This window comes from Varroa jacobsoni, unplaced genomic scaffold (assembly GCF_002532875.2).
Source record: "Varroa jacobsoni isolate VJ856 unplaced genomic scaffold, vjacob_1.0 scaffold_232, whole genome shotgun sequence".
Taxonomy (NCBI): domain Eukaryota; kingdom Metazoa; phylum Arthropoda; class Arachnida; order Mesostigmata; family Varroidae; genus Varroa; species Varroa jacobsoni.
Window position 1 is genome coordinate 70,114 of NW_019213134.1, and position 22,504 is coordinate 92,617.

The 22,504-nt window shown below is 38.8% G+C and overlaps 1 protein-coding gene across 1 annotated transcript in view; it reads right to left on the bottom strand.

Moving 5' to 3' along the window:
- The window catches only part of Lrp4 (LDL receptor related protein 4), a 152,757-nt gene that overhangs the window by 70,088 nt on the left and 60,165 nt on the right, over positions 1 to 22,504 (bottom strand). Inside the window, exons 5-7 of the mRNA XM_086973652.1 lie at positions 20,450 to 20,578; positions 14,300 to 14,416; positions 13,288 to 13,404 (exon numbers count right to left, since the gene is read on the bottom strand). Coding sequence (XP_086829778.1) covers positions 13,288 to 13,404; positions 14,300 to 14,416; positions 20,450 to 20,578 — 363 coding nt within the window. The remainder of the gene's footprint in view (positions 1 to 13,287; positions 13,405 to 14,299; positions 14,417 to 20,449; positions 20,579 to 22,504) is intronic.

Here is a 22,504-nt window from a genome sequence, read left to right on the forward strand (position 1 = left end):
CATAATTTTCACGAAGCGCACCGTTTTACCCACAAGTGCTTAGCTTGCGGTCTTTTTTGCCTAGTGCTTTAACAATATATATGAATCGAGTATTTCTTTGTTAAGCAGAGTCACGAGGTAACAACAAAAGTGACAGTCAAAGCAAGGTTAAAGTGTGCAAAAAGATCTATCCCGATGTATAACCATTGCTAATTTGTTTATCAATTCCGTAGTCCTCAAAGAAGAACCGCTGGCCCTGCCTCTGGAAATTTTTACCCTAAAGATAGCCTTTTATGCCGATATAACTTATATCAAGCCATGTTATTCCAATTCACGGGTTCACAGCATAGCTTTGAGAGCTGCACATACAATTGTATTGAACAAGATCCAAATCCCTGTGTGCCGCATTTTCTCAATATACAGTACTAGTTGATTTGAAATCAACAATCTATACCTGATCGTGTAAGTTTATTAGAGAAACTAGACTATACGTGTATTCCTAAGATCCTATTATAGCTGCTAGCTACCATCTCAGCAAGAGAACACAGATCACAACCTCAGATGACCGGGTTGGCCTAGAAAGGCAATCTTATCTCTTGGTGCTTCCGGCCAGCTTTCCGATCTTTTTCGCACTGATAAGAAGTGTCAAAGACGCACTCATCTTGGTTTACAAGGACGGCCTCGTGCTCTACTACAAAACTGGGTAGTACATCCAACCGTTACTTAGAGAGTTATTTATTCACGAACGACCTACTATTTCATGCCCTAAGAACGAAATCAATGAATTTCTGGTAAGAAGTGCCCAGCAAATAACCTTTTTTTGTTTTAAAGCTAACGTTAAAATGATATCAAATCTTCGTTAGCAGAATGTAGACCTATCCATGACGGATTTTTCGTTCACTCTCCATATCAAAGAAAGGGTCCACACCAAGACAACCACTATCTACTTCAGTTTACTATGCACGGCCTGCATCTATGCATTCTACGGATTACGTATCATCTTCTGAGCGCTTTCCGCCACGCCTCTAAGCCACCATGGCTCATATGCTCAACACAGTTTTCTAGTATACACCCAGTTCTGGTGTGTATATAAAGTGTTCGAGATAATTTAGGAGACATTTAAGGGGGCCTTTTGTCGTAGCGTGCTTAGTATTAAAAGAAAACCAGTCTCTACGAGAAAAAGAAAAGGCGAACTCATGATGACAGAGGCGGAATATGAGCAACAATCATGTTGTTGATACCTGTTCTCAACAGCATATTGCTGCTAAGCCTACATGTACCTGGACAAAATCACTAGTTATATACGTTAATCTTATCACCGTGCACATATTGCTTGCACACACGATAAGTTAAAATTAGTGCTCGTTCTACACCTTAAATGCTTAATTGATACGTACAATACGTTACCTTAATGGTAAGGAAAAGGAGTTTAAGTTAAAAATATTGTTTCCTTATCCCAGTTAATATGGAAAAAGTAGTGACTGTCACCGTGTGTACACGAACCAACATTTTCATAGTGGCAGGTATAATCTTAAAAACAAGTCGCTCGTGGGACGTTAACCATTGCAACAAACGGGTTGTCAGCCATAAAGGGCACAGGCATTGCTGGTCCATATCTAACTTATGGATAGAACTAACGTCCGATGGAAAGGCATATCGTATGTAACACTCCGCCTCAGGGTTAACATGAGGCAATGTACGCTTGCCCATGGTTTTCGGTAGAGAGTGAAGAAAACATGGTGCTACTGTGACCCTTTTTCTAGCTAACCCCCGTAATACAGCGGTGCAGTTCAGTATACAACATACAGACGGTACAAGCTGATAATCAGTCGCGCATTAAAAGACCATCACCTAACCCCCAAAGTGCTACTGCTTGCAATTTCAAACTGTGCGATTAACTTAGAACTATATAAAGTTGCTTTGAAGTCTCGTTTTGACTTATCGGCGTAAAGCAAGACGTCTAGTGGCAAACACATTTAAAAATCGGGTTCATATTGGATGCTATGGTTAGTTTCAACTTAACAATACATTTTTCATTGACTCTAGCTAATTACTACCTAATGGTCTGTCCTAACGTACGGCAGCGCTACTTTAGTAGTTATGTCTTGAGCAGTTGTATAGCACGCTGCTGATGGTATACATGTGGATAAAATAAGAGATTTTCATGTTGGATAGATCTACGATCTTGTCTTGAATGTACTGACTTGAAGGTTACATCAACCTTATATGTCTTTTATAAGCGTTGGTACTCTTTCAACATACCCGCCACTTTCATCTGCAATATCTACAAAGTTACACAAGCGAAAGAAACGTGGACATGTCATTGCTTGCTAGAGCTACAATGGCCGCTCAAGTGTCGTTTAAAGTCGCCGAACTGCATAGCTTAATGTAGAAATGCGACTGCGAACACTTCGGAAAGCTGTGATACTACGGGGGCATTTATTAAGCTGTTGCCCGACTATTGTTTCGCGTAGCGATCACGTGGACTAGAAACCACGATTGCGATCGCGTGGCACCATTAGGTCCTGTCCTGCTTTTCTATTGTCAAGCCGCAGTCGGGACAACTCAATCAGACCAACAAGAAACACCACTAATGCGTAACGGGTTAGTGGAAGGATCATAACTGTGACTGGGTAAAATTGATTCTTTAATATGCTTTCTTACTTCTGTTTTGTTGTCAAGCGACAATAAATGCCATCTTACAGAACTGGGTAAACCGACCATTTGCGTCTGTTTTTTTTTTGCTGAAACCTAACGAGCTAGAAAAAAAAAAGCAATACATAATTGCCTCGACAATTTCCTACTGGGGGAGACTAATTGAGCTTTACTGTGAATTAATTGCGAAACGCACATATTTTTGTATACGTATTGATAGATAGGAAATCGGATTGCTGATCAGGAGGATGCTGATGAGTATAATATGAGTTTTCATACATCTTTTCAGAAAAGGACCGTACTAAAGTGTAGCATTTCTTGCAATCGTCGATTGTTGTCATTACGCTGCCCCCAAACATTGTAGCGTTGCAATTTCGGCAAAGCAAAAATAGATCGGAGATTCTGTTAGGAGGGAAATTAGATCGACTGCATGGTCATCGAATAAGGCCATAAAATAAAATCTATATGATAATGGATTTTCGTATGACCGAAAACGACGGCAAATCTATGATCAGTACGGTGAATCTGATGAAAATCGGATTTTTCCGATTGTCTCGTCCCAACTACATCTGCATTTGCTATTTTAGTCATCAATGCTGGAAAAATAGGATGTTGGTGAATATGGTCCGTTGACAACCACACTTGGCAGAAATAATTAATAAATATATGATATAAATGAATAAAGCACACAGCATATTTATTATAGTTATAATATGCTGGACTATAATAGTATAGCAGTACGCTAGCGGTGCGCATGCCGTTGACACGTAAGACGAGCGACACGTATATTTGTATAAAACATTTTTTTCGTCGTCAAACAATTTCTTAAGTATGACTTTACGCCGCAATGCGGGCTTTGTTGTGAGACGTTACGCCGGATACGCCTTCAAATAAGAACAGTAATTTATTTAGTCAAAATTCGTATCTTTTAAACTCAGATGTATTTTGATATGTGTATAATATTTCAGACACAGTCTCGTAAAGGAGGCCATCTTCTCTCAGTATAATTTGTCTCCATATAGTAATTCGCCATTTAAAAGTTTCAAAAGGTAAATTAACACAGTGGCGAAATGGAAGCGACATCAGCCTTGTAGCTGGAATTTCTTGTTCGACTTTTAGATCAGACCCATCAGAGGAATCTGCTAGCTTAAAAACTGTTATTTCTATCTCCTTTTAAGCACATAAGGTGTCCAGCAGCATTAATGTAACCCATACTTATCTCTCGATATAAAAATGACCCAGAATAAGTCAAGCTTAACTGGAAATTTGTTTTTTGCTTATTTCCATACTACTAGACTACTAACCGTCATACTGGAACAGTACACATTTCCACAAAACTAAATCATGTTAGGTAGGTGCTATCAATTCGCTATTATATGAGACCAGCAATAAAATTTCGACCGAATAAATAAATAAATTTTCGACCGAAACACGCTCATTTTTAAATCCCTTCCTTAGGCTTAACAGCGGCAGCCTTAACAGCAAACCGCTTCCATACTGAGTGACTCAGCTCGTGCCAAACGCTAAAGAAAAACTACAAGTTATAGACCATAATGTCTCTCGAGCCAAGTAGTTGCGAAACCAATTCAGCTATTCCCGTACTACTGAAAACGTGAGTTATATCTCTAAGAAAAAAAAAAAAGGGATGGTCCGAATTGTACAGATTTAGATGGAAGGAAACATTCCATGTTAATCCATTAATCTCCTCCCGAGTGGAGTTACATTTGACCAACATAGATATCATTACCTTATCTACCTAACATTAATCTTTCCTATTATGGTTCCATTTATCTTATATATATATATATATATATATATATGACAAATGAAGAAGGTGGGGCTATATAGGACAGTGGCCAAATAGGCCATGCCGCTTTTTTACTAAGGGAGCGTTGATTTTAATATTTAATACTACGAAACGTTTAGATTTTTTGTACACGCGTAGAAAGTTTAGTGCTATTCACTCACATCCCTGGATTTTTGTCATTATTCAAGTTTCAAAAGCTGGGCTATCCAGGACCGCTAGCTATTTTTTTAATATTTCACCGCGATAAAAAAAAAAAAGTCAAATATACAGATTGTGTCACAGGTTCATCGTTTTCAACACAGTTGACAACATCATTTTTACACAACATTTTCTGCTGGAGTGGTTAATAATTTGTCAAATATCCCGATTTGGAATTCGAAAACATAGACTAAATACGACTGGTAAATGAAAAGTAAATAAATACGCTTCCGTGAGAGAAGAGCTTACTAGTTACTATGTCAAAACAAGTACCGTGTTGATTCTTTACAAACTGTACACGTTGCAATGGTCCAAATCTCACTTATTCCTTCATAGGTAATCCCCACCAGATTCAACACACGTTTGCCGCCGGTTTTCCCAATCTTTAAAACGGCTTTTGAACGAAATCATAGGAGAAAACCTCAGTGACGCCCTCGTTTTTTAGCGTTTTTCATCGCTGAAATCTTTTTACGTTTTCGTTTTTAGCGCAAAACACAATGCAGCTCCTTCCATATTCGTTATATATATACCTACCATATATATCTACTCTATATTCGTTTGCGGAAAGAACGAGATGCGACTGGAAATGAAAAAGAACAGCTCTTCAACATGCGAGTCGAACACAGAGCGCTCGGAAATTGGGATCATAAATAGCAGAAAAGCAGGCGAATGCGGTGCCAGAAGTCCAGCCACGGCTACGTTTGTAGTCGGCAAAAGCCGGACATTTTATCAATACTTTTTCCACATAATAGCGGGCCGGGGGCAGCCATGCAGGTCTGAGCAGAGTTAGATTCTAGGTTAGGCCATGTCTCAGTGGCACACTATAGGTCAACGTTATGCAGACTGAGTAGAATTTATTCGGGTTTATATCGGTTATTTTTATGTTGAGTTCAATTCTTTTTTCCACTATAAAAACACATTCATAACAAGCGTATTGTAATGGACTGCAGTGGGAGGACGGGACTAAAGCTTTTGAAACAGTCTCATAGGAAACTGGTCTAAGAATGGCAGTACCGTAATTCTAACGCGGTTTAGGTTGGGCTAAAATAAGAGAATCACTTGAAAATTAGTAAATTGACTACACCAGGAAAGCAGACGACTACTACAACCGAAACGAAGCTTTGAAGCAGGTAAGACTTCAACAACAGACGAACATTTCGTCAAAGCCAGGGTTAGCATTATTTACTATTGTTGCAAAATTCGTTTGAGCTCTGGTTGGCCATTGTGAAGTGAAAGACAGCTATCTCCTTGAACAGAAAAATGTCTGCAACGCGGTAGTGGATTAATTGTAACAGAACAATCGGGATAGATTGGCTAATTGCAAGTAACGGGGTAACCGGGAAATTTTATTAGAAAGGCGGGATCACCTTAGAAAAATAACAGGCGAGGGTAATGGAATCATAATGACAGGATAAGAAAATCATTGCATCGGAATAGCAAGCCAAATTTGTTCATATTAGAATAAGTTAGTAAGGTAACTGCGACAAAGTAGCAGTATTGTCACTCTAATTTACAGAGAAACGGGATCCGTATAATTGGGTATTGTGACAAAGCTGTTGGGGGTAACCAGTCTCTAGAACCAAGTAACAATATAAGCGTGCAACAAGAACCATTGACTCAGTCAAGATAATAGTAGTGTGATTGTAACTAGAACGGTAAGTTCGACACTAATCGGAATCTGTTGGGAATTTATGAATTGTATGTCGCTATGAAAGGTGAAGGGTGAATTGATTAAATTAAGAAAACACGTAAGTGTAACGAAGTATCCATATTAACAAAAAAAAAAACACGTTCATACGGGCGAACAAATTTCACTGAAACAGGGCAAGAAGTTTGATTTGTTAAGGTCAAACCGGCGCCAGAAGAAGTTAACTTTATATCTGAATTGCAGCGAATTAACGAGGTTATTGGGAGATTCTAATATGAAAGCGCGATTTCTTCAACAGGATAATGGGATTAGTGCAGCAAATCAATCAATCAGACAACAAGATAGCTTTACCAAGGTAGGGAAGATCATTGACTCAAAATAATTAACTAATAGAAGGAACTAAATTTTGGTTGCTGCAACAGAGTAACGAAGTCAGTACAGCATAAAAACTCCAAAGGGTCATTTGTAATGATCTGTCAGCGATCGAGCAATAGTTTATATTCAATTAGGCATAACACGAAGCAAATAAATGGGTCTAGAGCAAGCTGATGACAACAAAACAGGTCTATAGGAGCATTGCAATGGGTTAACTAGATGACAGCAGAAGGGTAACGGGATCGGCGGAGCAGGCTAATTATAACATGAACATTCTTAGCTTATACCTGAGCTATAGTTCACATTAGGCCGGAGCTGACCTCTAGGCTGGGCCTAGCATCAAGGAATCATTAATTAGAGCGACAATAAACGGGTGCACCAGTAGATAGATATAAAATCCTTCGTCTGTCACTGGTAGGCCTGTGTTACGATTAGCTATTGCACTCTAGCCGCTTTGCGTGATTGCCCTGCTCTCTAGCGTGTCCATACAATTAAGCAAATGCGCGAACCGTATTATAAATGGCTGATATTTCATTTACTTCAATACATCAGCCAGCCTAATTCATAGACTCTAATGCTGTTCAACTTCTTTAGAATTATTACGTAGGCGACGTGAAACATCTATGTTTAAACTCTGTTGACCGAAAAAGCGTTTAACGTAGTTGGGACAGAAAAAAATTGCAGCAAAAGTTACCGCAGTATTTAAATCTCAAAGCGGAAACAAGATAAAAATTTTCCTGCAGTAAAATAGTTGTAATCGAACGATTGAGTAAATCGGAGGTAGCCAATGTTAGTAAAGTTTAATAGATACACCGTTGCTGAGACAACATATCGTTGGCAAGAGGTGAATCAAAGCCATGCTTTTTGTTTCAATACCTTAGCAATGAAAAATTCGTATTCGATTCATTATGTTAGTCCAGCTCAGAACGTTTGATTCACGTTATACGTAAAAAGCGTTTACACAACCCGATTCGTAATTTCGAACTACGACTCCCCTATACTTTCGCATCAATAATTTCAAGAATACGCTGTTTCACGTCGTGGATTGTTTTCGCTACATTATCCTTTCCTTCTACACCCTTACGCCCTCTAGCAAAAAAGTGAGGGAATTTGACTCCGAAGACCGGGACGGCCACTTAATGTCACCATTGGGCTACAAGGTCAGCTGGCCTGGAAGCGTAGTTTCAAGCAGGTCGATCATTTCTCGTGCAGCATGGCAAGTTGCTCTATCTTGTTAAAACGAAAGATTATCTGCATCCAGAACCCCCATTTTATTTACACAGCTATTCAACTGACAATGAGTTTGATCAATTCTTCTGAATCATAAATCAAAGAGGTCGCTCGTGCCTTCAACAGGTAATGATTGGATCGGCATTTAAACGTTCCGTCCGATTCAGGCTCTTTCTGGCCTCACTTTGCCCGCAAATACGCCAGTCTCTTTGAACTTGTTCAGCCAAAAACCTCGGTGTTAGATTCGTCAACGAGAAGTGTCTGTGCGAAGTGTAACCGTAATCGACTCCCTATTTAAGTAGTGAAGATAAATCGAACGGTAGCTTTCCATCAAATTGCTGGTCTATCGCTCGACATTCTGACAGCCGATGACTGTCTAAACGAAAACAAAATTAATTACAGGTCTTGTAATACACTGATATTAATTAAGAAATGTTTAGAACTGTTTAGCTTTGACGGCATAAGGGTTAGGGCGGAGGGCTTTAAGAAATTTGCAACAGATCATTATAGAAATATTTTTCTGCACTCGAGTTGTTGTGCGTTCTACTTTAGAAGCAGAACAAATCGAACACGCTAATTTTGGGACGAGCTTGACAAACAGATGCTACTAGGAAATTAAACTGTTGAAGGTAATATCACTTGAGTTGTAAGAGCGATGGGTATAATGTAATGAGTATAAATGACCATTGACTTCAACTGCACGACAAGCGCCGACGAAATCTTGCGACTTAGTATGATACCTAGCACCGGCGTATGCTATTTGTTGTTGGATCTGAGAAAAATTTAAGCCCTATACAATAATGCCGTAATAGATTCCATTATATTCTATATTAAAAAGGGCAGTTAGAACGGTGTCCGATTATTTAAAATACGTCGATCCAAAGGAATATTGTCGTGAACCAGTGTCAAGTGGGGAGGAATTCTTGCCCTTATTTACATTCATTGGCACTTTTTCCTGCGCTTGTTGCTTCTATAGGCGTTCAGGGAGAACCAACGAAGTGCAGTAATCGCAAATAGTGCAGGACGGTGAGCAAAGGAAAACGCTCGTTCTTTTTCCAATGAGTATACAGGCCTTATAGATCTCGTTCTTTGCTTGCCTCTTTCCGCACACAGACACGATTTAGGGGTCGTGAACGTTAATTTTCACTTGCTCATTCTGCTACTGCTAGCCCTTTGTCCTTCCTCGGGTCTCCCTGATCTACCCCCAGGCTTCTCCAGAAAAAGCCCCCTAGTGAGCTTTTGATCTTCTCCTCATGCTATTGCCGTTCCAGCCGACCAAATCGGCACAGCCTTGTGATCTGTCTGTACCACACGTGTTCTTAAGACTAACCACAGAGTCGGCAGCCTGAAGTTCCCATAGGCCCTCAATCAAGCTCTTTGGACCACTAGAAGGTGGCTGGTATTTTTATTAATTGATTAGCAGTGATATCTTGGACATCAAACGGAAACTACAACAAGCGTTTTTCCGAAGGAAACGCTAGGTATGATGGCATAGCTCTGTTGTCTCTATTTCTTTAGTAGCCTGATCTTGGCGCTTTAAATACGCTGTATCCGCTAGTGATTCCGTGGTATTAAATTAATGGAAACTATAGAAATGCACACAACGTTAAGTTAATAGATTTAAGCATTAAACATGGGTCTGCTAATGTGACTCGAAATGATAGAACGGCAGTACAAATGCACTGAGACTGCACAAAAGGCATTTTTTTAAATACTGTTGTTATTTGCGAGCAATCATGGGTATTTTTACGGGGTAACGTATGTTGGCTGGCATGATGCGAGTGGAAACGCAGAGACACCCAAGTTAGGCGTCCGTCATGGCGATAGATATATGGAATAGCGTGCCTTCTGTGCAGGTGTTGTCCTCATATAGAGTACACTGTTTTTCGATTCTCGAAGACGCTCTATATGTGGTTCTTCCAGCTTGCCATGTGTAACACTAATACTGTGCATGATAATAGCGGATATAATGACAAAATACGACATTGTCGTCATTTCGCATTTCGATTTGGATCTTTTTTTTTACAGGACTATAGAATTAACGAACTGCAAATGGTAATTACTCAGCGATTTACATAAAACAATAAATCTCTAATGCAAAGTGACTTAAGATTGTCGAACAATGTTTTGCGTCTTAAAAAAACATACCATACCGGCATGATGCCGGGTACTTCAGCGGCAGGAATAAAATCATTATTCAGGCCTCCCTATGAGCTGTTACATTTCACACTTGAGTCACGAATACTAGTACCTTAGTATGATTTTTATACTGATCTACTGATGAGTTAGTCGTCGTAGATGGGATCATTGTGCGGAATAATAATATCAAAAACATTATAATAGTGATTTAAATATGGCATAATGGTGTACGGACCGACCATGTTGTTCTGTGTTCATGCGATGAATGTCCTTATCTTTAAAGGAAACAGTAAAGATTGCTCAGATTTAGTACTACATATTTCAGCCTTATTGTGTCAGAAGAAACTTGCAGGAATCAGTGAAATAACGGTTGCTATTGCACATCTCATATATTATATAAATTCTTTACATCGTAGTAATGTTTTTTAGATTTACGGCGTGTCTTTTTTGGTGGTGGTGGCAGTACATCTGTGTAAGTGTTCTTCCATGATCTCAAATTCCAATGCTTTCAAACACGAGTTAACATGAAAAAACAAAACACCGGGATTACGGCTCTATAGCGGCTTTAAGTAGTTGCTCAATGATGGTCAAGAGTTTTGCTTCGAATCTCGTACATAGAATAGACAGAAACCTTTGACGCTCAGCGTATACAGATGAGGTATGGCACCTAAATTGAAACCGACTTCATTAAACAAGAACCTGTTCCCTTTAAAGCAAAACTTTCACTAGGGAAAACGATGCATTGTTTTCATAATCTGAGCTATTAGCTATTCTCTTTGCGCCGGACGAAGATCTGCTGCAAGATTAAAAACGTCCATCTCAAAATCGACGGTATACGTTATTGCCAATAAAAAAAAAAAAAAAAAAACCTATAATGCAGTGTAAAATAAGAACTGTACACGTAATATTCAAAATTTCTCGAGGGCAATTTATCCTTATCTGACTACACCATCAGTAATTGCAGTTACTCATTATGCTGTGCTTTTTGTTATTGTGGTACCGCTATTGCCTTGATGCATATTCATATGAACATTGGATAGACTAACGGAACGGCATTGCAAGTCTATCAAGGAAACGCTGGTGCAGCTCGTACATTGACGACCGTGGTAACCGATGCCTGCTGTTAAACACGTACTTCTTCTTTGCAAACACTGACAAAAACACTACTGCAGTAAATTCGTTAAAATGTTTCAGTACAGCCTCTCGTGTGACGAGTTGTTTGGCTAAGTTACTGTTGGTATTTGTGACCGTGTTTCGAGGGTTTTGTTACACATTTGGCGATAGGCGATATTGTTGTTACCATTGAAGCACCAATGGTTTCTCTTTTTTGACCTTTTCGTTTGTCGGCCTACGCACCGCCGATCGGAGCAGGAGACGTGTTGTTCACTCAAAGCCGGAGTCCAAATCTCGTCATTGACTGTATTATGGCTCTGCGTGTCTAAAACGCAAGTAATGCTAAGTTGTATCAGTAAAAGATTTGCAAGCGTAAGATCGTACCATTTTGCGCGTGGCTAACCAGATTAGGATCGGGGATCTTTTGCTCTCAGAGGCGGCGCTGCCGTTCACTTCATCTCGCAAACATGTATTGAAGTGTATCTGCTGCTGGTAGTACACCTCCCCTGTTCATGTTTCATTTATTAAAGAGGTTTTCACTTTTTACACTGGAGTATTATGTTTATGGTTATAATAACTAACAACGGAGAGGAACTCAAAGGTTCCAGCATATGTCATGCATGTTAATCGACAATGTATGCCATACTGTTTCCTAATCATAGTTGTATTTTTATTAAAATCCCCGAAATCCTTAGACTCCTAATATATACATGTACTCGCAGAGCAATCGATGAACTAGCCGTTCAGTATTCTAAACAAGGGTGAGCGTAAATTGCAAACAGAATGAGAAATGCAGAAGCCTGACAGTTAACAATTAGCAAGAGGATCTGGTGCTGATCTTTGTGATCTTCTAAAGTGACAGCAAGCGGTAGCTGCGCACGGTTTCTTAGCAGGTCAGGTCATTTCTAGGATTACTGATGTCGTGTACTCCTAACAAAGGATTAAGCGCAGTTGAAAAATACGCCTGCCGTATTAGCTTATATAGCAAATATGTAGCCATATTAGATGTTAACCTGCGTTTTATATGTACAAGCAATGTTCAAGAGGGAAAATATCAAAACGTTCTAAATAAAACTCTGACCCTAAATTTCTTGCTACGCCCAGTTTGTTGTAGATCTCAATTTAGTACATAAAGGTAGCTCAGGTCTCTTAGTGTTTACAGTGTCAGAGAGTGCCCGCCATGTTCTATGTACGCTTAACGAGGAAATCTCGGACAGTAGTAAAATATCTGATCGTATACCAAAGGGTGGAATTTGTCTGGGATGTCCTTGTCATCGTGCACTTTTGATAAAGAAAGGAAACTCTTGGGATCCTCGTAGTGACTCCTTTTTAAATTTCGTAGGAGGGCTAGGTACGCTGACTTTGAGGCCGAATTTAAGATATTGTGCTAGATTTCAAGACTTATAGTCTTCGATGCAAACCCTTCACGCATTTCTCTCAAAATGGATCAAATAATCTCGTGGTTGTTTAGCAGTACAAGCGTATTATGTCTGTGAAAAATAAATGAGATTTATTAATTTTTTGTTATTAAGAAGAGGTTTTAAAATAGTAGCATGCATGCATGCAGTACAAATTGTTAGTAATATATAATAAAACGATAGTGCATTAACGCCAAAGAAGAGTGTTATGTTACTAATAAACCGATCAAACACCCGTCCTGTAATAGTCATTTTTAAATACTTTCGTATATTAAGGGCTATTTAAACCCGAAGGGAGAATACTAAGTTGTCCGTGCGTTGATAACTATCTAAGTACCAAATACTTCGGTACCCAAATCTATATTTCAACAAGTGGTAGTACGTAAGGCAGTCGAACAGCTAGACAAGCTTCTTCATTGAAATGTTCAATATTGATTTCGAGGTAGCTAACGAAAATTTAAAGTATCGGAACAAGTGAGCCGCTTCAAATGTTGCCCTCATCCGCTTAGCCTCTCCCATTCATTCATTCATTCATTCATTCATTCATCAACGCTAAATTGAAGCGAAGCTTAAAAATTAAGGATTGACGAAGACAAATGAATTCTGCTTAACTGATGCTCTAGGCACAAATAGAACAGTCTTTTCTTATGGAGAATACACTCATTCAAAAACAGCTTAGCAAATATCCAACCGTTAGTAAATGTTAGCGCCGATAGTGTACATACCGCAATTTTGCTCGTCGCTCATGTCTTGACAATCGAAATCACCATCGCATCTCCATTCTTTCTGAATACATCGTCCGTTACTACACTGGAACTGATTTAGCGAACACTCGGCATGTTCTGTAATAAACATAATATTAACACAGACAAAACAATGTGTTTGTAACAAGCGTATAGTTATTAGCCTTAACGCATAATAGTGATTCCCAGGATACCTCCGAAATAAAAACAATATTGAATAGTCCCACGTTTGAATAGAGCTGTTATGTTCAGTTCATTTCGTTTTTTGTTATTCGAGCCTGCTAGCTTGTCCTGTATCAAGAGGCGCCCCACCTCGCAGGCCTATTCATGATATTTAAAACGTTTTGTCCACATAGATAAAGGCAAAAGTGAAACGCATTCCTAAAAGTAACTACAGAGAGTTGCTTCGCACGCGACAGCATTATTACGAGGAGGATAAACGTTTTTTTGTCTACGATACTCAATAAATGCAGGCTTCAAATAGCCTGTCGGTTTCACAGGCGCCGTACTATAAAGAATAGCGAGACAAGACGTTTCGTCAAGCCAAGCTCGTGAAATCTACACGACGCAGTTAGACCAATGAGAATGTTTCGCGTGTTTTCTAATCAATATAATAACATTTTCTAACAAAAACGTTTATCAAAATGTATAATACTTACAAGTATTCCTACGCATCCAGTGAAAGAGCTACTACAGAAAACAGTCACATATACAGATCATAAGAGTATATGTGTTTACTGACCTTTGCCAACATTGGTTCGTAGTGTATTAGTTTTTACTACGGCCAAACAAGGAGCAATTGGGAAATAGCTTATTTCGATCGATGATTAGCCTTTCCGCAAAATGATATAAATTCCTAACTGATCAAATAAAATGTGCTTAGTACGCAGTGACTGTGAAATTATTTTTAACCCTGTGCGTAGTGTTTTTTTTTTGTTTTCATTTTTGCATTGACATAAAATAACGAAAGTTGAAACTTAATTTTTTTGCTTACCGCAATGTTTTTCGTCTGAGCCATCGATACAGTCGCTGTCACCATCACATCGCCAATCAAGGTTAATACACAGGCCATCTCTCTCGCAACGAAACTCACCTTCTAGACATTCACCACCTACAAATATTAGCATAAAATATAGGGGTACTATAGGTTTTGCCCATTTTTTACATATGATACTTCATTTTTCACGATTCCACCTATCGCGTCGTGTAAAAAAAACTAATTCATTTAGGATGCTGAATCTATGCGACCTTTTCTATTTTTGTGCGTGAGAACGTAGCTATAGTATGGCTATTTTAACAACAAATGTTCATTTGCGTATTTTTTAATTTTTTGACTAAGACAGGAAAAAAAAAAAAAAAGCTTTTAGAAAGTATGCGTCGCTGTCATGTGTCCTTTACAGAATTACTCAACGACTCGTTAATTAAAAGAAAAAAAAACGTACAAGGTTATAGGTTGTCGTGCTAAGTTGGCCTCGCTTCATTAAAATACATACAATGTAAAATTACTTTTCTTATGCATTTATTCTTGCTCGAAAAGATCGACAGCCTGTACGACCCACTCGCGTTATTAACTGTTATTTCCAGTAATTCAGCGAGTAACATTAGATGGATTGTCAAAGCAATAATAGAAGAATATTCAACATCCGAAGGATTATTCAATTGTTAATTTTCGAAGTTCTTTCTAACTTGAGTTTTGAGAAACTTCAGAGAATAATATTTCACGCGTAATCCATCGAGTGTTTTGAAGTCGGATTGCTATCAAGCTCACTCTACAATAGACACCTTGCTGCCGGTCGCAGTTGCCACAGAGCCGGTACTCAATTGCATATCTGATACCATCTCCTCCTGTCTGATGCTTCCTCTCAAGCTCTGCGTTTCGGTTTATATCGGTAGTCACTTCCGCATATTGAACCTTTGGCTGCCAACAGAATATAAGAAAAATTATTTTGATCCAATTGATTGTTACGTTCTCTTTATGCTCGTGTTCGACTCACATTATTTTTCAACGGACTGCCTTGTCTCAAAATGACCTTTAGCTTTTTTCAGCTAAGCGAAAACTTATTGCTCCGTTTGAGCTACCCACAGGCCGCCGAACTACCGAGATCAATCGCAGCACTTGACAGGAAAAAGCGTACCGGAAACGGGAACACGCTCGACGCTAAACACGAAAAATTCAATTATCGATATGAGCGGTAAGGGCCCTCGAGTGCACAAAGAAAGTCTAAGGTAACTTGATTACGTTAAAAGAAAGGTCCGCAGGGTAGTGCGATGATTGTTCCGTATTTACGCGTTACCGTTTGCTTGGCACGTATATTTCCTTTTGTTTTGGAATCATCGAAAGCTGCCTAATCGGCAGTTTCTTCCTTATGTATCCATTAACATTAGCATACCTTGTCGCAGTGGAAGGGGGAAGAGTTTTAGTGTGCATAAGTAATTCGTGTAGATAAGCTAAATACAGTAAGAATATAAAAAGTTGTTTTATACACGTGCGAAATCAGTTTCGTTGCAGTCAGCTTGTCTCGGCTCGTACTTGCACCGTTGGTTTATCACCCAAATCTATGTCCATACAATTACGTAATGTTTGTTTGTTTATTATGCTCAACTGAAAAATCAACATAAAATTGAAGATCTTATATATTTTACAAACTCCTTAAACAAATCTGAATTTGAAAATAAAAGTATAACTCCATTAGTATTTTCATTATAATCAGCGTATAGCATCCCATCTATTAATAGAATGTTGTTTTTCAATCTATTACTGGTGAATCCGACTTAACTACATGGAACTGACTAGAACGTTGGTAGTAAGTAACACTGAGAGCATTTCAACACCAAGGCTATTACTTACTATCTCTCAGTGTGGCCGTTTGAGTTTTTTTCTACAAATTAACTTATTTAAATGTTATGATGTTGCTTTCGAAACGTATTCAAGCGAAACGCCATCTAAAATGTTAGAAAAACAATAACTTTTTTTTTTTTTCTCAAGAACCGGAAACTTTTACCAGATGCGATAGGAATAGATATGATTAGTAGCAGATAGACATTTTCTTTACAGATATTTACTAACAATGTATAGAATCGTTAGAAGCCGTAACATCGTAGTGTGATTCATGACATACGAGCGAATATGATTCTCTAAGTTTTCCGTGTGTTTACTAGGTTTCATCACCTTGACCCTGTGGGGCTTCCTAATATCATTGTAGGAAAGATCCGTCTAGCTTGAATTAATTCATAAAGTGTTTATTTTCCGGTAGGTTTACTTTATGTTCGAATGAGTCACTAGCTTCGCTTCTAAATGGTGCACCATCATTTTTTAGCGATACGTTTTCTACATACTCTTGTACACCTCTAGCTTGTGCTTTAGCGTGTTCAGGTAACCAATCTAATATCTTATATGGAAATCATCGCTGAATGTAGCCTATTTGAGGTGCATGTCCACTTGAAACGTGCCAGAATGTAAATTTTGAGATTTATTTATTTATTATTAATTTGCTCGAACGTCAATAGAATTACGAAAAAATAAAACCTAACCAGCTCGTTTTTCTTTATTCTTCTGTTTCTAAAAAATGCATTCTCCTAAAAAGACGTTTATCAGATTGTTTCTGTCTTTTTTATGAAAATTTAATTATCGTATAGGTTCATCTTAAGCAGTAAGGTACCTTGAGGATGTATAGAATGACGTGTCTCAGAATGAAGGTATTCGTAGTTTACGTTGTTATGTTGACTTCCAGGGCTTGGATAAATCATAGCCTGTGGACATGCCGGCTTTCAAGCCACAACAGCTCGCCATCTATCGAAACTTCACTAGTACTTATGATATACTTACCGTGACGCCGATCCGCCATAAGCGGTTACGAAGCTTTATCACTTCAGTGTAAAAATCACAACATCCTACCGAAGAATAGACACTTTCCCCTGATTATGTTCTTCTTTTGAACATTACCGGATAATAAATCAAATGGGATAAAAGCATTGTTACTTTCAATTTTTTTCAAGATTTTATTTACAAGACACCGTCCGCTTGTTTATGGTGCAGTATTATTACAGTCTTCGGTCTATAGTCTGTTTCTGCGTTTCTGTGCGCATTATCTTGTTCTCATTGTTTTCATGTTCATATGACAGTTCTTGCCTCGCTTACGGATAAATTATAGGCAATTTCTCTTAAATATTGTTTTTTTTTTTCGTTTGTTTTTTATTTTATTCCATTTCGAGACTGTCGTTACAACGTGCTCTTTGTATGCTCAAAAGTTTATTGTTGCGGTTTCGTGCATGACCATATTTATAATGTAACATCAAATAGTAAAAGCCCACGGAAATTATTGCATATAAAAATACCTACTTCGTATTTATACAATTAGTGACGCACGTGAAAAACGTATGCGTCATCAATTTACGTAATTTTTATCTTGGCAACCATTGAATATTGCTGGTCGTGGTACATCACCATGCCATGTGCAACTTTGTAAATGTTTTTAACCGACATCGATGACCCCCCATTCAAATACAATGCATATAATATAGTTTAAAAATAGTGAATCATATCATCAAGAGCACCTTTTGTGCATATCTCGATAGCAGCACTATTTTTTTACTTTTTTTTTTTTTTTTGGGTACTAAAGTTGTCTCTTCTTTTGCATTCATGCACAGCTTCTGTTTTGTCACAAATAGATTATTTTATTCCTGTTTCAAGATCTTTGAATTTACGAGGTCGTTGGAACAGCAGAAAGCATTATTCTTATCGAAGGGAACTGCTTTGACATCGGTGGCAAGGATTATATAGTTGATAAATATGTGAAATAGTGTTTGAGATAAGCATGTACCGTGCGGAAGCAAATTCAAAATTTCTTATCTGATGAATCAGTACTAGCCTTTACTAGAGCTGAATATTTTTAGAGAGCTTACCAATCTCAAGTTTATTTTTCTTTTGCAACAGTTTTTCTCAAAAATTGCGTCAAGTGCATTGTGCCTCATACACTGCTGCTTTTCCCAATTCCACTTTGAGCTGGATGACCACTAAACGAGGGGCACAAGTGTTTACATTATTCAAATCCTGAGGCGCTAACGTATGAGTGATGTAAGGCATACGCGAACTTGTCGCATACGTATGCAGATTTGCCCAACAGTCCTTTTGTTAATATAACGATCCCACACTAAGACAGCCGGCTCGCTTTTCAAAGAGAAATGTCCCATAGCAAAGATTGAACTAGTAGTTGTCTTTTGGGCACAAACAATCGATATTATCGGGTCGAAATGAGATCTCCCGTGCTTTTTACTGAATGGAAAACACAATTTCCTAGTCGTGTAACAATATATTATCACTATGTTGTATATCCCCTATCGTTGTTCATGACTTCCTTCTATCTTTCTACTAAATAATGTATTTTATCGGGCTAGAAGGTAGCGGGCTTCATCTCGAAGACGTTTTCCAACCACATTTAACGTTCTTGATCCGCGTTTAAGGTAACGCTATAAAAGCGATCGCCCAGTGAATGGAAAATCCATCGGCGCAAGATCTAAAAAATATAGAATATGTAGAATCTTCCATTTAAAGCTCAGGAGGGCAGCTTTGACGATATATGCTATGTGTGACCTTGCGTTGTCATGCAGCAGACTGACCCAACTTAGTTTGTTGGGTCTTTTTCTTGAATAATCTGGTTGACTTGACGCGGCTATATACATACCTACCGATCAACTGTCTGGTCCGAAGAGCCACTTTTCGGTTAGAATTTGGGCGTAGACGCTTCGTTTTGTACTAAGGGCCATCCGTCTAATAGAGTGCCTAACGGTGCTGCCGGACGTACACTTAAAATATTTCGCTTTTAGTCCCAGTGAATAGGGCGTTTACAGTACCACCAGGCGCAACGAATGTCTTTTTTTTAACGAAGACCTTGTTGGATGGTGGCTTTAATTTCCTTCTTAAACCATCCAGGCCGGTCTGTTGCTCGTACTCACGTACAGGCATTACTTCATGCCACCATTGACTCTGTGCAAAAATCGATCATTGTGACCGCGTTACGCTCGATGCCAGGCGAGACGTTTAGGTGCAGCGAGTTTATGAGGTACCTGAACTTTCGAGTTTCTATATAAACTCAAAAGACTTGCGTTGTTTGTCAACCATCCTTTCTTAAAAATTCCTTCAATTTAGATGGTTCGTCAGAGTGCGAGGCATTCTCTAGATTCAAGATACCATTTTGAAACTTGGCAAATCATTCTTGAGCAATCCTTTCATCGATAGCCTCGTTACCGTGTACACGGCAAATGTACTAGGCTGTTTGGATGAAGCGCACGGTATGGAAGGCGCCGAAAATGCTTTGCCTTCCATCTGGAACATCAATTTTTGAGAAGTTATTTCAAGCAACACAATATCGTTGCAGAACACGGATTAAGTAGGATCAACAGCGCGTCATAAGCAAGCAACAAGTGAAGGAAAGTGGAAATGAAACGTTTTTATAAAGACGCGAGGACTAATATATCTTCGTGGACGCTATGCACTCTAATGTTATATATTTCCATCTTTGGTAAGGTCTTTCAAATTGAACTCCTGTATCTATGCAACGGACAAGCGCATTACTTCAGGAGGGATCTGCCTTGTAGCAGACTAAATCCAGCAGTAAAATAGAAAAACTCACTAAAGCTTAAAACGAATACACATTTTTACTCACGATATTATATACATTTTATCTGACGGCATCAACGTATAAAGTATTAATTCTGACAATGGTCAACAGAGGCACATTATTCAGCTTTAAGGAAGTGTCTTTCACTTCTTAAAACTAATATCTGTCTAGTGTAGGCATACCTGTATCATTTTTACTTCATTATATTTTACACTGGGACCTTCAAACAGATTGCGTATAGCCGCGTCAACAATTTGCTAATTAATTTCCCATATAAAGGTGGATTCTACAAAATTTAAGATAAAAATAATAGTCAACATATATAAGGATAATGTTGTTTCACTCAAAAACCATCTTCAGTACAAAATCATAAATCAATAATGTGCGATTAGTTTAAAAAAAAAAAAAGACTAATTTAGCATCTGAAATCAACAGATGGTTATCATTTTCCCTCTCTGTAAGCTAGCCAGTGTGCGATTGCTGAAAATTGTTGAAACTGTTTTTATTAATTCATGTGAGACACTTACCACATGCTTGTTCATCGCTTTCGTCCCCACAATCATCGCGATTATTACACCGTAAATCCGCTTTAACACAGCGTCCATTTCCGCAAAGAAACGCATCTTCGCCTGAACAGCGAGGTAACAACGCCAAGTCTGCAAAGCCCAATTTCAGAAATGTATGCGATACCGTAATTTTTGAAAACATGTCCAACAACCAAGTTTAATTATAGATTATTATAAATTAACCCAACTAAGTTAAATTATAGATTAACAATACCATATGCAGAGCGAAAGAGGTTATAATATAAGTAATATACATAGATGAGGTGGGCTGGAATGAACTAATACAAAATATGTGACATTTTAACAAGTTATCTTTGAGCATCCAGGGTAACAGAGCTAGTTTCGCACGACCCAAGATGAAGCTATCATCAGCGCCTTGAGTCTTGGTGGCGGCGATGATACGGACAGAATCGCGCGCGACTTGGTGGAAGCATTCCAATGAAGGACGGACGGATCGAAGACCCTTGAGTTTGAAGGCAGTAAACCAAGGAAGTTGACTGGGAGCTAAGCGTCGGCTAGCCCAAATGCAATGACCTGTGGATGAAGTAGCGCAGAGACTCAGGAGGCACCTCAGAAAGTCTGCGCTAGTGTGGTACGCCCGCAAGGAAGTAGGGTCGGTACGTCGCAGGGACTGAAGGAACTGGCAGATCCCGTTTCACAAACAGGGTTCAGGTCTTCCAACAGATTTTTTGAACTTCACGTACCCACAGCCTCGACCTAATAAACATATGTCTCATACGTTGGATCTCGACGTACACGTGTAGTAGATATCGGAACCGAAAAGCTATGCGCTCGAAAACCCACTAACAAACTTAAGTTACAACTCATGTGTTGGCGTCGACGGGGGTTTTGGACCTGCGTTGTGTCGGTTCCTCTTGACATCGTAGTTTTTGTGTCAACCGAGAACGTTCTCGAAGAAATTACATTGGCTGCAAAGGTAGCTGGTTTTAAGCGACTGCCTGGAATAAATATAGGTTAATAAATGTAAGTTACAAGCAATAAATGTAGGTTGGAAGGCTCACGTCTTCATACTTGCGAAGGCGATGCTTTAATGCCTCCACAGCAAGTTTTTAAGGGCTTTGGCAAAGCGGCAAAGCTCATCTAAAACACCTCTCGGGCTTTAGGCGAATCGGTGGTGCGATATTCCGCCATTTACTCTTGCAGAAATTCAAGATATTACCCTGCTATTCATATTTCAAGAAACGGTTTTCGACTATATAATGTAACAGGGTATGCCGCGTCGCCACTTCTGTCTGATCAAAGGCGAAACTTTGACTGGCGTTACAGCATTTGTCTGTCATAACAGATCATAAGGAATATGATTATCAAAAGGTGAAACACCAAAACCAGGTAAGGCACAGGACATTGAATACTGAGCTACCGACAGCTTCATAAAAACAATTTCTCGGAATAGCTCACGGCTCCGAACGATTTGAATCCAAACAAGCATATATTCCGATTGGAATAAGAGGCTCGACCCACGAAAACTGATGTTTCATGTGGATATCCTTTTCTTTTAGACTTTATATAGAATTGACTTTTTTTTAATATTCCCAAATTTGCAGTACTCTAAGGAATGGCATGCGGGCCTCTTTTCCAATTCCTTCTTAATACCAACAAATTTTTGCAGTATACTAAGCACTGAGACAGAGCTGAAATACTAGTCACCTTTTCTAGTTAGGCTGATCTATTGACAGTCAACATTTTGGCAATGTTACCAGCTTTAATCATTTAACAATGCCTATTATTAAATTAGAATATATGGCCACGTGTTACCGCATGAGCACAAATTTCTGGTACAATAGACTATCACATTCTTTTAAACGGCGGTACTTACATGTCAGCTAATGGCACTTTATGAGCGCGATGAAAAGCAGCGAACGCGAAACAGATATAATTTACTCTACTAATTTTTTACGTGCACTATAATTAGTGAATGTTGACTTGTGGTTAGCCATGAAAAATTATTAGAGTTTCAGCTGTCTAATAAGGTCTTCGCGAGAATCAAGCTAGGAG